The sequence below is a fragment of the Notolepis coatsorum genome, assembly GCF_963971535.1.
Source record: "Notolepis coatsorum genome assembly, contig: SCAFFOLD_323, whole genome shotgun sequence".
Taxonomy (NCBI): domain Eukaryota; kingdom Metazoa; phylum Chordata; class Actinopteri; order Aulopiformes; family Paralepididae; genus Notolepis; species Notolepis coatsorum.
The window spans coordinates 211,656-229,455 of record NW_028172472.1 but is presented as its reverse complement, the minus strand read 5'-3'; the positions used below and the strand labels follow the sequence as shown (position 1 = coordinate 229,455).

At 44.7% G+C, this 17,800-nt stretch overlaps 1 protein-coding gene across 1 annotated transcript in view; it reads left to right on the top strand.

The window, feature by feature from the left end:
• The first annotated feature begins 617 nt into the window (after window positions 1-617).
• Window positions 618-17,800, top strand: part of LOC311248047 (uncharacterized protein) — a 33,308-nt gene continuing 16,125 nt past the window's right edge. The window contains 2 exon segments of the mRNA XM_084339009.1: window positions 618-709; window positions 5,054-6,622. Of these exon segments, the coding sequence (XP_084195135.1) occupies window positions 5,056-6,622 (1,567 nt within the window). The 5' untranslated portion in view covers window positions 618-709; window positions 5,054-5,055.

The following is a 17,800-nucleotide window of genomic DNA, read 5'->3' as shown; positions in this document are numbered from 1 at the left end:
TGTACATATCCCTTAGCTACTCTTACTACTAGTTATGCTGCTGGCCAGTATGACTTAATGTCTTTATACCTGTATCATTGTACATATTAATACTAAAACTTTGTACATACATCTGATTAGCACTATTACTCGTACTTCTTACTAGTAGCACTAATTTATATTATTTGTTTATATTTATAATTTATATATGTTATGATACCCATATAATCACCTGTACATTTTATATTACTATTGCGCCTTTGTGGCGGGAGTAGTTAATGCTACGTCAATGGTTAAGGGCAGAACGGAGAGGATAAAGATTATTGTTAGAGTAGCGGTTCAACATTTGGGCATGGAAGGTTTGAAATGGGAGGATGTGGTTAGGGAATTAGAGAAGGGGATTGTGAATATTCAGGAAGTTCAGAGTCAACCCATTGGAGGCAAGGAGTGTCTCAGAGGGGGGCTCAGTCAGGGAGGAGCAGCATTAGCTGCACTTCATGATGGTGAAGGGAAATGGACATTGTAGGCGGTAAAGGATACCAGAAGATGGCGGTAATGCCCCAAACAATTGGTGGCCAACTGCCGTAAAACCTCAAGAAGAAGAAGCCTTCTAGGTTTCATTGTTTAGAAAGTGAAAGTAAACTGACTCGCTAGTCTGTACATTGTTATTGAACAGAAACAAGTTCAACCTCTCTAGCCTTGTGAACTGAAGACACTAAAGGAACCACAGGTGAGTTCATATGTATATGAATCTTCAGCAATGAATAATATTTACTACTATTTCTCCTGACTATCGTGGTCTGCAGGTACAGTTCTCGTTTGGTTACATGTTGGTCCCTGTTTGATCCTAGGCCCTGCGTGACTGTGATGCACCGAGTGAATACACGGTCCCTTGTCCAACCATGTAAAATTCCTCTCGCTTTTCTCTATCAAAACGATTCTCGTACAAGTATCGCAGAGAAATGTCAAAGGTACTCAAAGTTGCACGAGGGTTTCGAACAGACAAACGCTAGGGTTTTAAAGCTCAGCGTTGCTAATAAACATTTGAAATATCTTTTATAAACTGGTCAACACCAGGCACCCTACACCGGAAATAAAGCTGTGTTGACCAGTATTGACCAGTTTATAAAAAAAAATTATTAGCAACACCGAGCTTTCAAACCATAGCGTTTGTCTGTCCGAAACTCTCGTGCAATGTCTGATACGTGTACGAGAAGCGTTTTGATAGAGAAAAGCGAGACAGACTTAATTTTAGGAATTTTACATGGTTGGACAAGGGACTGTGTATTCCCTTGGTGCATCAGAGTCACGAAAGGGGCTAGTTTGATCCCAGTTCTAGACTTTGGTTCTGGGGGTTGAGGTAAATAATCTATATTTGGAATATTAATTAATGTGATTTACATTATCTACCATTCTCTAACCCCCCCCCCTCCCATGTAAAACAATGCTGTATATACCGTATATATATTTATTCTTACTATATATATATATATATATATGTATATATATATATTGATTGATTGAAAACTTTATTAACAGATTGCAGAATGGGTACAGTACAGCTCAATACATACAATTGTTAAGGGTATGCAGACCAGAGAAAGACTTTCGTCTTGTTTACATCAGGGTCCCCCATTTTCAATTCATCGTAAAATATATGACATGCATGACATACAGATAGACAGTACTGCTACATCTATATCCACATCTGTCTGTACATAACTGCATATAATCTTTTTTACATATTTGTAGATACTGGGATTTGGGTCGGTTGGTCAGCCGAGCTGTCACTCTGCACTCTGCCAACGACGCTATTGGTCGCGCGAGCCGGGGGTTGGCAGAGGGGCGTCTCTACAATTCGTAGCCGCATTTCTGCAGACCCCTCTCTGATTGGTTGATGCCATTTCTGCAGACCCCTCTCTGATTGGCCGAGCGCGCGCATGCGCATGAGCCGCGACAAGCTCCTCTAGCCAGTAGTCGAAACTCCGTTAAGCTCCAGAGAGAGAGGCTGAAAACCCACAGTTGTTGCCCGACGGATGGGAGCCGAATCCCGGATCCGAGTTTTCTGATGAATAGCCCCAAAACATGGAGGTCGCGAACGCAATTTATACGCATGGAAGTATTGATTATGCCATAACGAATCATTAAAAAAATATACCGTTAACTGGAATATGTTGTGTGTGCCTTTACACATATGTTGGATAGGATTATGTAATCCCCTTGCCACCAGACTCTTTCTCTTAAGGCATTAACTGGGTTAATTAATATAAATGTTATATTGTAACCAATTACATAATCCTATCCAACATATGTGTAAAGGCACACACAACATATTCCAGTTAACGGTATATTTTTTTAATGATTCGTAGTCTAATGAGACCTGTAGTCTCTCTGTATAAAAATGTCAGTTTCTACGTCAAATGTATAGCCTCTCTTTTCTGGACTCTTTTTGTATCACAAACACTGTATTTGTAAATCTGGTATGTCATAAATGTCTAGATGTAGCAGTACTGTCTATCTGTCTACCTGTATGTCATATATGTTATCATGAATCGAAAATGGGGGACCCTGATGTAAACAAGACGATGAATTGAAAATGTCTAGGCCTACCACAAGTTCAGGGTACGCATCCAGATTAGATTCACATGGCGGAGTACAGGGAAAACGCTCATCATTGCTGACGCGTCTTGTAAGATTTGCTGCCATATTAATGTGCAGCATCTTTTTTCTTTTCTTGGCGCGAGCACCGCGATAACCTTACGCGTACCTTAGAGAGGGGCTTCGCTCAAACCAAGCGCGTACCTTAGAGAGGGGCTTCGCTCAACCAATCAGAGAGGGGTCTGCAGAAATGGAGTTCAACCAATCAGAGAGGGGTCTGCAGAAATGCGGCTACGAAATGTAGAGACGCGGCAGAGGGGAGGGGGCGGGGCAGGGAGTAGGGTATATCTGCAGTGCCGCAGCCCCATACATAGGAGGGGCCTGTACTGTGAGTTGGGTGGCCTGTACTGTGCGTTGGGGGCCTGTACTGTGCGGTGCACTACTGCGCATGCGAGAAACAAAGTAACATATAATATAGGACACTAGAAACATAACGGAACATACGGAACATAAAGTAACATACGGAAAATAGGACCTAATGTCCAAAATATTTTTGTCTTAAACTGAATATCAATTGGATTACCAGCCCTGACTGTTACTCTTAAACTTAATCTCTTCTGGATTAGGGCCTAAATGTAACCCTTATACTAGATTAGAATTACTTTACTTTGTTTCTCGCATGCGCAGTAGTGCACCGCACAGTACAGGCCCCCAACGCACAGTACAGGCCCCTCCTATGTATGGGGCTGCGGCACTGCAGTTTTATGCTATTGGGGGCAGGGGCTGACCTGGAAAGGGTATAAGAGGGTGTGACACCTAGAGTGCACTCTCTTGAGGCATGTGAAGTGGTAGCAATGAGTCACGTGTACTGCAACCATAATGCACCTGTGTTGTAATAAAGAAGCAAAGAGTGAGAACTAACACCTGCCTCGAGAGTCGTCAATAACATTTGAAACATTACAATATTATATCTATATATGTACATATCTCTTACCTACTCTTACTAGTTATGCTGCTGGCCAGTATGACTTAATGTCTTTATACCTGTATCATTGTACATATTAATACTAAAACTTTGTACATATATCTGATTAGCACTATTACTCGTAGTACTACTTACTAGTAGCACTAATTTATATATGTTATTTGTTATGCCAATATAATCACCTGTACATTTTATATTACTATTGCGCTTTACTGTTACATTTGCCTCTGATTGGATGCCAATTACATTTTTGTTGTACTGTACTTGTGCTGTATAATGACAATACATTTTATTATATATATACATATCTAATCTAATACATCTGAGAGCAGAATGAAGGACTGTGCCTAGAGGTCTCATTCAGAGTGGAAGGAGCAGCAGTTCTATAAACTACGTCTCCATAATCCAAGATAGATAGACGACCCTCTTTCTGCTAATCATAGAGAAGCTGGTTCTATTCCTGTACAAGAATTATCATCAAGCCAGATGCCATTATATTTGTATTCTGTAACTTGTTCGATGACAAACCCATTCATATCCGATATATGCAAATCATTGTAACCAATATCTCTAGCCTTAGAGAACATTATTAATTTTGTTTTGTTTGCATCAAGTACAAGCTTAATGCCAACAACCACATCTTGCAGATCATTAAATGAGTTGCAGGTTATCATTGGCTAGTTGAACAGATGGAGCAATACAATAAACAATAGTGTCATCTGCATAAAGATGAACTTGACATCCATTCAAAGATGAGACAATCAATGCGGCTGGGTGGCGCAGCGGACACTGCGCTCGTCACCAACGCAAGAGACACCGGTATCGAATCCGGCTGTCGGCGTTGCCTCCGGCTTTGGCCGGCCGTCATACTAACTCAATTGGCAGAGTTAGCGGGTGGGAAGTCTATGGGTAGTAATCTGGACGTTGTAAACAGCGACTCCTACAAGTCTGTTGGGGCACCTGCACAGCAGAGACAGGAAAATGGCAGGGGCAGTGTGAGCCTCCTACACGTTACTCCTCGCCAAATGAGAGTCCGCGCTGGCAGGTGAAAAGATGTGACTGGCTGCCTCCACATGTATCGGAGGGGACATGCGATGGGCTTCTATCCTCCCTACAACCAGCCAGTGGGGGGCACATGCAAGCAATGATCAAGACGGGAGGGGAGAATTGGCACGACTAAAATTGGGATGGGAGAAAAATAGAAAAAGGAGAAAGTAAAAAAAAAAATCATTCATATAAATGGTACAGTTGGTATAATGCGTAAGAATTCTGATTGGGCTTTCCCAGTTTTCACATACTAGTCTCTCAGACAAATACTGTACTGTAGCTATGAAACCAACTGCAAATCCAACGCTATATCTAGTCTATTTAAAAGACGATAATGGTTAACTGTATTAAATGTATGACATTTTAAATTAATATTTAATTATGTTGAATTTACAGTTACTTTAAATTGAAAATTAATGAAGAAATGTATTTATTATTTAACAGACATGGCCTCATCCAGCTATCTCTTTTCTGAAGAACAGTTCCTGTGCTCCATCTGTCTGGATGTCTTCACCGAGCCGGTCTCCATCCCTTGTGGACACACCTTCTGCAAGACCTGCATCACCAAGTACTGGGATAACAATGAACTGTACCAGTGTCCAATGTGTAAAAATACTTTCGATAAGAGACCAGATATCTTTGTCAATATTGTTCTATCAGAGATGGCACCTCAGTTCAGGAAGACCGTTCAAGAGAGCAGCCCAGACCAGCAACCTGCCAGACCAGGAGAGGTGACCTGTGACATCTGCACTGGGAAGAAGATCAAGGCCATGAAGTCCTGCCTGGTGTGTCAGACTTCTTACTGTGAGATCCACCTGGAGCCTCATCAGAGAGTTGCAGCCTTGAAGAAACACAAGCTGATCAACCCTGTGGAGAACCTGGAGGACATGATGTGTAAGAAGCATGAGAGACCGCTGGAGCTGTTCTGTAGGACTGACCAGGCCTGTGTGTGTCAGTTCTGCACTGAGACAGACCACAAAACCCATAACACTGTCCCTCTAGAGAAAGAATACAGAGAGAGAATGGATGAGATGAGGACACAAGAGGCAGATGTTCATCAGATGATCCAGGAGCGTGTGCAGAAGATCCAACAGATCAAACACTCGGTAGACCTCAGCAAGAACGAGGAAAAGAGAGAGATAGCAGACAGTGTCGAGGTCTTCACTGCTCTGGTGGCCTCCGTTGAGAGAAGTCAGGCTGAGCTCATTGAGGTGATTGAGGGGAGGCAGAAAGCAGCAGAGAAACAGGCTGAAGGCTTCATCAAGGAGCTGGAGCAGGAAATCACTGAGCTAAAGAAGAGAAGCACTGAGCTGGAGCAGCTCTCACACACTGAAGACCACCTCCACCTCCTCCACAGCTTCCCATCTCTCTCCACCCCTCCACCCACCAAGGACTGGTCTGAGGTCAGTGTCCACAGTGATGTGAGTGTGGAGATAATGAGGAGAAGTGTGGCTCGGCTGGAGGAGACTCTCAGTGAAGAGATGGAGAAGCTGCCTGACGTCAAGCTGAAGAGGATCCAGCGGTATGCAGTGGATGTGACTCTGGACCCTGACACAGCACATCCTGACCTCATCCTCTCTGATGATGGGAAAGAAGTAAAAGATAGTGTTATACGGAAAGACCTTCCTGACAACCCAGAGAGATTTAACAAGGCAGCCATTGTCCTGGGAAAGCAAAGCTTCTCCTCTGGGAGATTCTACTATGAGGTGCAGGTTAAAGGGAACCCTGCGTGGGATTTAGGAGTGGCCAGAGAGTCCATCAACAGGAAAGGACCCATCACGCTGGGCCCTAGACATGGATACTGGACTATAATTCTGAGGAATGGTGATAAATATAGAGCTGCTGGAAAGGAAGCCCTGTCCCTGAGAGAGAAACCACAGGTGATCGGGGTGTTTGTAGATTATGAGGAGGGTCAGGTCTCCTTTTATGATGTGGAAGCCAGGGCTCATATCTATTCTTACACTGGCTGCACCTTCACCGATAAACTCTACCCATATTTTAGTCTAACGAATTGTGAAAATAGTCTAATAATCTCCCCTCTTAACCTCTTTAGCCCGAGCGGTCCGTCAGTGGACCGCAAATGAATAATGTGTCCGGGTGGCAGAATTCAGTACTGTATCTACAAAACCTTCTGTTTAAATCATCTTCCATTTATTAATTTGCTTAGCTTTTTTGTACACGTGATCTCAAGAAGGTCCTGAACGAGCTCAGTATCAGTGTTTCATGTCTGGTCATTTTTAGCATGGTATTATTCACCGTCAAAAATGCAAAGAAAGATCATAATTTATATTCTCCTTTGTTTCATCACAATTTACTCAAGCCTAGTAACAGACACAGTATTTCTGACACTGTGATTACATTCCCTGAGATCCATAGATGTCCCTAGATAGCAATGTGGAAAATAAAACAACAATGACAATGACAGCAGACATTATACATATATATCTGTAATGAGGAAGTGCAGAGAACGTGGGAATACAATAAAAGGACAGTCTAACGAGTGCAAGTCTCCGACCATCCCTGCCGCTTGCTCGCAGGTGTCTTAATCAGTCCCAAAGGTAAAAACGCGACAGCAGCCTAACGGGACACCATATATGACCAGACGTCAAAATGAATATATTATAAATTGTAGCAAATTAAATAATAAAGAAAATAAGAAATGAAACATAAATACATTCTAAAATATTACACTTACAAACTGAAATAACATATAAATGATGAAACCATATAATGGCCACAGTTACATACAATATGCTTCCCTCCCAGGCAGTGAGAGGCTGTTGGGTAGAGAGGCACTGGGGGGCGTGTAGCTTTATGCCAAGCAAGCAGTGCAAAAATTTACCGTAGTGGCATGCAGTAATGCGCCTTTCATTTTCGCGGAAATAGGCTGTCTATTGCCATTCTCTTTGACAAACTCTAACCTTAACCAGCTCCTTAACAGCGCCTAAACTTAACCGTTCTAACCTTAACCAACTCCGAAACAATGCCTAACCTTAACCTTAACCATAGAAATTATATTGCCATTCTCTTTGACAAACTCTAACCTTAACCAGCTCCTTAACAGCGCCTAAACTTAACCGTTCTAACCTTAACCAACTCCGAAACAATGCCTAACCTTAATCGGCGAAAGAATACACGTTAAAAAAAAATCACGTTAAAAAATATTTTCGATGGGATTCGAACTCGCCAGCAAACAAGCCATAGGATCCACAGCCATGTGTCCTAGCCAATTGAGCTATTTGTTGGATACTGAATAAGGGGCGGTGACTTATATATATTGAGCTCCGCTCGTGTCGCATGCGCGGGCACTTCGCGCGAGCACGCCGGCGCACGCACGCACCTGAGCGAGCACGCCGCCGCCGGTGCACGCACGGTAGCATTTGTCTGAAAAGAAGGGCGCTTTACCGCACTAGCGTGCGGTGACGAATGCGGAAGCATTTTTGCACTGCTTGCTTGGCATTAACGTACAGGCCACTGGGGGGGAAGTGGAATTGCTGTCCATGCCTTTAACCAGCAGGGGGCAGTGGTGTATCACAATAAGAATGCCAACTATATAGTTACGCATTTGGAGCACTAGGTGGCACTGTAGATATTCAAATGACTAATGTCCTCCAGTAGGGAGAGGGAGAGAGAGGAAGGCAAGGGGAGAAGGAGAGAGAGAGAGAGAGAGATTTCATTCAGAGATCATCTCTCTTCTGATTTCTCTGTTTGGCTTTGGCAATATACACGTATGTTTCCCATGTCAATAGAATTTAATTGAATAGAGAGAGAGAGAGAGAGAGAGGGGGGGGGGGCAAGGCAGAGAAGAAGAGGGGGGTTGGGAGGGAGGGTGTTTGGATTATGCTTTTTTCCTCCTAACAGTTTTCCAATCCTGTCCTGCGCCAAGTAATTTCACAGTGACTTGGCAGTTGACTCGCAACTGTTAGCAGCCCTAGTCAGACGATTTATAAACCTCTCTGCTATGCTTATTAGCAGCGCCGAGACAATGATAGGCTTATTTTTGTAAGAGACTGTCACGACAATCAAACACACGCATCATGGTTTTCAATCGTTATTACCACTTTAGTCTCAGTGAAGGGCCAGCAGTACATTAATGCAGTTAATCTCATGTCTACATCCGGAGTTTCCTTTCATTTAAAGGGAAAATCCACCCTAAAAGCAGAGTTTACCTTGACTTTCACGTTCCAGTGATCCTTGTGGAGTGTGGACAGCTCGAGTCAGTGTCTATAAACACGAGACAACTGACCAAACAACCGTCTCTCTCTCTACACTGGAAATCAGATCTAGATGATTGTGACTGGTTGAAGAAATTCAAAACAACCCGGCATGTTTTCCCTCCTCTATTAAAAGATAAGATAAGATATTCCTTTATTGATCCCCTTGTGGGAAATTCAGGCATCATAGCTGCATGGGGGAGGGGATGGGAGATACAGGTATGGGCAGCCAGGGTAATAGTAGAAGATATAAATACAGGCAATAACATTATAGTACAGTAGAAAAAGTAAAAGTAAGCAGTGTAAACAATATAATTAACTCGGAATATACGTATCTGAGCAAGTAGGCGGTGTGATCAAAGGTGCGGATGAGGGTCTGTATGCCCTATCAGTTATATTATACGTAATCTGAATATATACTATGAGTAAGTAAAGTATACATACAGTAACCATACTGTACACACTAAGACCCTTCTCCTGCACAGTGCTAGACGTGGCGTGAAGAAACGTCTGGGCAGAGTGAGACTGAGGGCCCTTTCTCACTCACTCATTCTGTCCGTACCGGTCGCGTACCGCCCTCATTCCGGGTCAGAGTGCGAACCCCCCCCCTCTCCCCCCTCTAGTTTGTGTACACACTGCAGTCTTGGTTCGCTTCGGGTTCTGTTTACGGTTTGCCTTTTGAGCGTTTACGCTTGCCGTAGGTGATGATGTCACGTTCGAAAATGTAAACAGGAATGTCTTAACACGACTGCGGACTCTGGATGCTGATATAAAATGAACAAATTGCCAATAAATATGAAGTTATATTTGAACCTCTGTTGTCAAGCCTTGTCAATATAACCCACCCCATTTTATCACGAATGGATGGTGTTGTAGAGTCCGCTTTTGAGCGTTTTAACGATAGGGCTAAGCTAACGGCTGAATGAATGAATGAATGAAAACTTTATTTAACAGATTGCAGAATGGGTACAATACAGTACGGCTCAATACATACAATTGTTAAGGGGATGCAGACCTGAGAAAGACGTTTGTCTTGTTTCCATCAGGGTCCCCCATTTTCAATTCATATAGACATTTATGACATACACAACATACATGACATTTATGGCATAGGGACATATAGGTATTTAGTACTGATGCATTTGTGACATAAACGGTATTCAAATATGCAGTACTGTTACCCCTAGATCCTGACAGAGTATATACATATGATGGGGAGGGGACTGTACATTAGGAGGGGGTGGGTGGGTGGGAGAGAAATATACATACGGCGGGGAGGGAATATATACATGCGGTGGGGAGGAGACTGTCTATTAGGAGGTGGTGGGGGTTTTGGGCATTTAGTTAGCTTAGCCTTTACTAGTAACATTGCTGCATCGATTATATGCATTATATTGAATGTCATTGATCTACTGGTCGACCACGGCCGACTGGTTGGGCACCACTGGTCTAATAGAAATAAATGCATTCGAACAAGAAAGTATAGTATACAGCAATGGCTAACGGCTAACGCTAGTTAGCTAGCCTGTTCAGAAGCTAACATTATCCCATCGCTTGTGGCAATTATATTGCATGTCATTGATCTACTGGTCGACCACGGCCGACTGGTTGGGCACCACTGGTCTAATAGAAATAAATGCATTCGAACAATGTATAGACATAGCAATGGCAAACAAAATTGCCAGGCCTAACCGCCCCCACTGAGACCACCTATTTCACCGGCCCCGGTTCAGCGCCCCCGGGGACGAATCAGCGGGGGGCGGGGACGGGGGACAGCGTTCTCACTCAGACAGACACACCCTTTTCTGATGCGAGCCGGGTCTGATTCGACACAGAGCAGTGAGTGAGAAAGGGCCCTAATACCTACTATAGGGATCAATCTGCTGCTCCTCTGAGCAGTGTGTACTGTACTGTACTGTATACAGTATGCAGTAGCCTGGAACAAGGCCTTGTGTCATACAAAAGATTACAGTAGCCTATAGAGAGACTGGGATTAGGACATTTAAACCCCAGACACACCAGGAAACCCCTCGGATAGCCTACAAACCCCAATCCAACCAGTAAACAACAGCAGGGGGTGGGCCTGGGGGTCAAGCCCACACATTGTTTACACTTTACCCCGTGTAGCAGAGGGGTATTTAGAGGGAGGGGGGCTCATCGCCTTGTTAGCATCAATTATTCAATTCCCTCTCGATTTCTACAATTAGAGGCCTTTCGCTCTATGTGTAATTCTCTTTCTTCCAACATGGCTGATGTAACCTGCCTTCTGTCTGTCTGTCTGTCTGTCTGTCTGTCTGTCTGTCTGTCTGTCTGTCTGTCTGTCTGTCTGTCTGTCTGTCTGTCTCCTAAGGTAGCCTATGGAAACACTAAATTCTACTCGAGTACCAAAGTATTTTTGATAATGAATGTACTTAGATAGTGCATGTAAAGGTACAGTACGCATTTCATACAATGTTTTCTGTATTTCATTGTTGTTTCTGCACGTAGTTTTCTTAAAAAAGGAGGCCTTGCACTAGGGGTGTAACGGTACACAAAAACCACGGTACGGTATGTACCTCGGTTTTGAAGTCAAGGTTCGGTACGGGTTTTCAGTACAGTGGGGGAAAGTTTGGCTTTCCATGTTCCACTCAGGGGTGATGTAGTGTGCAGTAACTAATTGTACTTGTAGGGCTGTGAATGAATATTCTATATTGAAATTAATAATCGACTTGTAAATAAAAATAAAAATAAAAAATTATTATATTAGATTGTGAAAAAAACAGCCCCCGGTGGGCGGTCGTTAGTGGTTAACATACCATTGTATTCGTTCGGTACACTACACAGCAGTTCGGTACGGTACACACTGAAACGGTTCGGTACGGATACGTGTCCCTTTACACCCCTACCTTGCACGGAATGTTTGCGTAGTTCTCTCTCTTTCAACATGGATGCCTGTAACCATTGGTAACAACTTTCGGAAGAAAATGCCTGATTTCTGTGCCGTGGCCCGTGGTAGAGCAGGTGAAATATTGGAAAAGCAAGATGGTGTTGTGACTTATTTACGAGACACCAAATTATAAAAATGTTGTTGATATATTTCTCACGTAGCATTTGCTGTTTCTTCCAAGGCCTTATTATTTCATCCCTGCTTGTCGTCTGTACGGAATGAGTAGAATGACCGGCATGGACCTTCCATGTCAGAAGAAACAGTTGCTATGTGCAGAAAAAACGGTTGCAAGGTGTTGATATATGATAAATATATAAACAGATATGTTGTAATTTGCTGTCTTATTACTGGATCTTATTTTTTTTGGATCCACTTTTTTTTCTCCTCTTTTTCTATTTTTCTCCCATCCCAATTTAGCTGTGCCAATTCTCCCCTCCCCTGAACTGGCCGGTTGTAGGGAGGATAGAAGCCTTGCATCACGTGTCCCCTCCGATACATGTGGATGTGGAGGCAGCCTGTCGCATCTTTTCACCTGCCAGCGCGGACTCTCATTGGCGAGGTGTAACGTGTGGGAGGCTCTCACTACCCCCGCCATTTTCCTGTCTCTGCTGTGCCTGGTTTGACGGTAGTGACTCTCAATGGTAGTGACTCTGTGGGAGTTAAGCCTCTCATTATGGTAGTGACTCTGTGGGAGTTAAGCCTCTCATTATGGTAGTGACTCTGTGGGAGTTAAGCCTCTCATTATGGTAGTGACTCTGTGGGAGTTAAGCCTCTCATTATGGTAGTGACTCTGTGGGAGTTAAGCCTCTCATTATGGTAGTGACTCTGTGGGAGTTAAGCCTCTCATTATGGTAGTGACTCTGTGGGAGTTAAGCCTCTCATTATGGTAGTGACTCTGTGGGAGTTAAGCCTCTCATTATGGTAGTGACTCTGTGGGAGTTAAGCCTCTCATTATGGTAGTGACTCTGTGGGAGTTAAGTCTCACATTATGGTAGTGACTCTGTGGGAGTTAAGTCTCACATTATGGTAGTGACTCTGTGGGAGTTAAGCCTCACATTATGGTAGTGACTCTGTGGGAGTTAAGTCTCACATTATGGTAGTGACTCTGTGGGAGTTAAGTCTCACATTATGGTAGTGACTCTGTGGGAGTTAAGTCTCACATTATGGTAGTGACTCTGTGGGAGTTAAGCCTCTCATTATGGTAGTGACTCTGTGGGAGTTAAGCCTCTCATTATGGTAGTGACTCTGTGGGAGTTAAGCCTCTCATTATGGTAGTGACTCTGTGGGAGTTAAGCCTCTCATTATGGTAGTGACTCTGTGGGAGTTAAGCCTCTCATCTCATTATGGTAGTGACTCTGTGGGAGTTAAGCCTCTCGTTATGGTAGTGACTCTGTGGGAGTTAAGCCTCTCATTATGGTAGTGACTCTGTGGGAGTTAAGTCTCACATTATGGTAGTGACTCTGTGGGAGTTAAGCCTCTCATTATGGTAGTGACTCTGTGGGAGTTAAGCCTCTCATCTCATTATGGTAGTGACTCTGTGGGAGTTAAGCCTCTCATCTCATTATGGTAGTGACTCTGTGGGAGTTAAGCCTCTCATCTCATTATGGTAGTGGGCCGAATAAACCTATGATCCTTTGCCTAAATTGTGCTGAGCCAACTGACATCGACTGCCAAACACACATGACGAGGGGACACTGCGGTCTGAAGTGAAGTGCAGCACAGGTGCCACAGCTCATTGTAAACCTTACAGCTAGTAAAATATGGTAATATAATGTATATTATACAGCGGGCAGCGGTGGCCTAAAGGTTAGAGAAGCGTGAAGTTTGTGACTGGAAGGTCGCCGGTTCGATTCCCCGGACCGGCAGGAAAAATCTGGGCTGGGGAAGTGAATGAATAACTCTCTCCCATCCCCTTAACACCAACCGCTGAAGTGCCCATGAGCAAGGCACTTAACCCCCAACTGCTCCAGTGGAGATGCTCAGTGGCCAACGGTGTCAGACTGTGGCTGTACTGGGCAGCTCCCAGGTGTGAATGGAACTGTGTGAATGTGAAGCAGGGCGTAGCTGAAAAAGAGCATCCGTGCACATCGAACCTACCCTGGGTAAATACATTTAAAAAATATTTATTTAATTAATTAATTAATTTAAAAAAAGTTATAGTATGGAGTATTGGATTATGTCATTATATCCTCAAAGCCTGTAAAATGTGGACATAGAGTATTGGATTATGTCCTACATTTTCCAAACGTGAAGAATTTGCACTAGTACCTCTTCCAACTAATTTTTGCATTTAGTATTTTTGCATTTTGTACATTTTAGTTTTGTGTATTTTGTATAGTGTTTGGTCTTTACTCTTTTCCTTTTTTACAATCCTAGGAGGGTCATGCAGAACCAAGCATTTCACTATAATGTACCTAGTACCTTATATGTGACAAATAAAACAAAACTTGATACGTACAGTAGAATGCAACATAATTGGATAATGTCCCCAAATTCTATTCTCTAAAACCTCCAGAATGTCGAAATAGAACACCGAGCTAGTCCTGGATCACGTCCAGAAGGTTCTGTTCCTACACATGGTTAGAAGGTGGGGATTTTGTGAGACCCGGACTGGTCACGTGACTTTTGATTACAGGTTGTCCAATTGGATTATAGGTTGTTGTACGTCACACGGTATGTTTCAGAGACGCTGTCGCAACGTGGAGGTTGTTCAACCACAGAACAACCGAACTGACGAAACATTTAAATGTCATCCCGTATAAATGCATTCCCTAACCGTGTTATACTAGAGAGTACTTTAAAAGAGTACTTGTATACAGTATGCAATCTGAAAGTTAGGTTTATGTAGAGTTATTGTCCCGCTGAAGTACTCGTTACAATCTACTGTGCATGCCTAGTATTGTTTGAGGTTTGCTCAATGATCTTTCATGGAAAAATCAACCTCAGCTGGTACAGCTTTCGTTTGCAGGCCTTGATGTCGACAGCGTGTATACTTGAAAAAGACCGGAAGGGTCGGTCGAAACGTTGTATCTACTGCTATTATTTGTCAATTAAAACACCTTGGAGCATCAAAAGTGAGCTGCAAGCCCCGCTTTGTTTTACGACACACAGGAACACACACACGCATACATTGGGTCGCAGATGAAATGTCCTCTCTGTGCTTGAACCTCTCTCTTCCTTCCGCCCCCAAGGGAAGCCGGGAGCAGACACGGGTTGCGGCGTGGGGCCGCGCCCGGGGACCAATCCAAGTGCTCCTGTCCGTCTTCATTAGCGATCTGATCTGCATGTTTTTCCATTGGGTTTATCTCTTCTTCTGGACAGAACATGCAAACTCCACACAGAAAGGCCCGGGAGATACCCCACCTGGGTACCTGGCAACTCGGGAGATACCCCACCTGGGTACCTGGCAACTCGGGAGATACCCTACCTGGCAACCCGGCAGCCTGGTCCCCAAGCGGGAATCGAACTTTGTTGCTGCAGGCAACAGTGTTGACCACTACACCAAGTACAAGGAGTATGTGATGTGATGGCCACGTCAAATACAGGTCGCTGCTACACTGATCCATCAGCGAACGGAGAGAAAATGGTCAGAATGAGAGGCAACGCCCAAAGCGTCATGGCAACAGCCTCACAACAACATAGTTGACAGACATACAGATATACACTGTTGAATTCATAATGTGTTGTTGATGTTTTTCTCTTGGTTAAAACCAGGACGGTTTAGTATGAATGTCTGTCTGTCTGTCCGTCTGTCTCTTTCTGCCTCTGTCTGTCTGTCTGTATGTCTGTCTGTCTGTCTGTCTGTCTGTCTGTCTGTCTGCCTGTCTGTCTGTCCCTCTGTCTCTTTCTGCCTCTGTCTGTCCCTCTGTCTGTCTGTCTGTCTGTCTGTCTGTCTGTCTGTCTGTCTGTCCGTCTGTCGCTATCGCACATTACATGCACATATCCCCTCGTGAAGGAATACTCTCATTTGGATATGAAAGATGGGGTCTTAACACGGTGACAGAGAGAATCCACTCGTCCAGAACACACAGGGATCACCAGTGTTAATGGTCGCGGCCCACTAGTTAAAACTATAATGGTCGTCAGACCAAGGTCTTCTGTCGCCTAGGAGGCTGCCCCTGCACGTTCATGACGTCTGCCAATCGTGTCAGCCTTCTCTGCCTCGACCCCTCTGGGTAGGGGTTGTTAAGTGGAGGCTTGGTCATGCAACACCGCCAGCTTACGCTCCTTCCGCCGGGGCGGCTGTGTTCAGCTGTCCCCTCTGGCGCCTGTCTCGTCCGCAGTCTCCAGGCTAGGGTTAACAGCCTGTTGCCTGGTTTTTCCCCGGTGCGCTGCCTGCTTCCGTTGGTTAACCTTTTTTGTGTGCTTACGGCCATGCTGACTGCCTGTTCTGCAGGGTCAGTGTGCCAGGCGGTGTACTATTGGGGGGACGGGGCCCGCTCAGCTTACGGCCATACCGACCTGAACACGCCCGATCTCGTCCGATCTCGGAAGCTGGGCAGGTTCTGGCCTGGTTGGTTCCGCCTGGGAATACCAGGTGCAGTAACTGAGGGGCCTTTGTCCGAATACGCTGGCGATGTGGGGGGCGGGGCACTACGTGCCCACCTGGTGGGGTCTTGATGCTGGCATCATGGACTTCTCCGGGCCCCCATTCTAGGGAGTCCAGTCCTTTTGGTGGGTCTGGGTCTTCCTTCGTGCTCCGCTGCTACGGCCTTGCCACGGGGTTGGGTTTGCCCTTGACCCCGTGATTCTGGGGGCAGTAACGAGGTTGTTCCTCCGTTCGTTCCCGGGTGGCATGCGGGTTGTGCGTGTGTGTAGTCGTGGGGTCAAGCCACGGTCTGCTCACCCTGTGCGTTGAGTTGCTTGAGTGCCTCTTCGCACGGTCGGGTCCGTCGCCCTCCCGTGACGTCCCTAATAGGGGGGCTACCCTCCATTAGGGGGGGTCGGGGGGGCTCGGCCCTCCCTGTTCTGATGGTTTTGGGGGGCTGTCAGCGGGGTGTATTTGTCAGCCAAGTGGCTCCGCTTGGCCTCCCTTGTGCAGTAGTGATGCCAAGCTAAGCCACTAACGATACAGAACGTTAGGTTATGACTATAACCAAGTTCTGTTAGTTAGGGGCGATGCTTGGCATCAGACGGCCGCTGCAGCCCTTGTCCTCACCTTGTGGTGAAAGCTTGGGAAGGAGGAGAGCAGGTGACCACACACCTGCTTATGAAGGTAAGCTGATGAGGGGTGTGGTCAGACTAATACTGGTATTAGAGGTACATTTGTGGTTTATTCAGTACGCGTGCACGTACGCGAGATAGTGCAGTAGTGATGCCAAGCATCGCCCCTAACTAACAGAACTTGGTTATAGTCATAACCTAACGTTACTTTGCACATAGCAACTGTTACTTTGCACATAGCAACAGTTACTTTGCACAAAGCAACAGTTACTTTGCACATAGCAACAGTTACTTTGCACATAGCAACAGTTACTTTGCACATAGCAACAGTTACTTTGCACATAGCAACCGTTGTTTCTTCCAACATGGAGGACAAATGGATATTGTAAACATTCTGTGAGAGGCTTCTGTTGTCTCGGTTAGTATAAGGAGGTAGCTTACCAACAAGGGCCTTAAAAATGAACAAATACCAGTTTGATTATTGAATATTGGAGCTTGTCTTGTATGTTTGTACAAGTCCACGTCTCTAGTCCTTTGTCCTGTTTACTTTTAATGTTGTATGTTATGATGTAAGTATTATGCTGCACGGTCACTATGTATGTTTTTTGTGGACCCCTGCAATGCTGTAGCCACAGTAATTGGGTATCTTAATAAAATCAACTGAACTACTGTAAGGACTATAAAATTGCAGCTGTTTGTCGTATTCATGCCTTAAATTGCCCCTTGCGGGACAAATAAAGTTTTTTTTTATTGAATTGAATTGAATTGAATTGAATCCCCTCACCCAGCCCAGACTGTACTGGCCTTCACCACCTTATTCTCCTCACTTTTCAGCTGCGACCAGCAGCTCTACAGCTCACTCTGTGGGTTGGTTGGTTGGTCCACAAA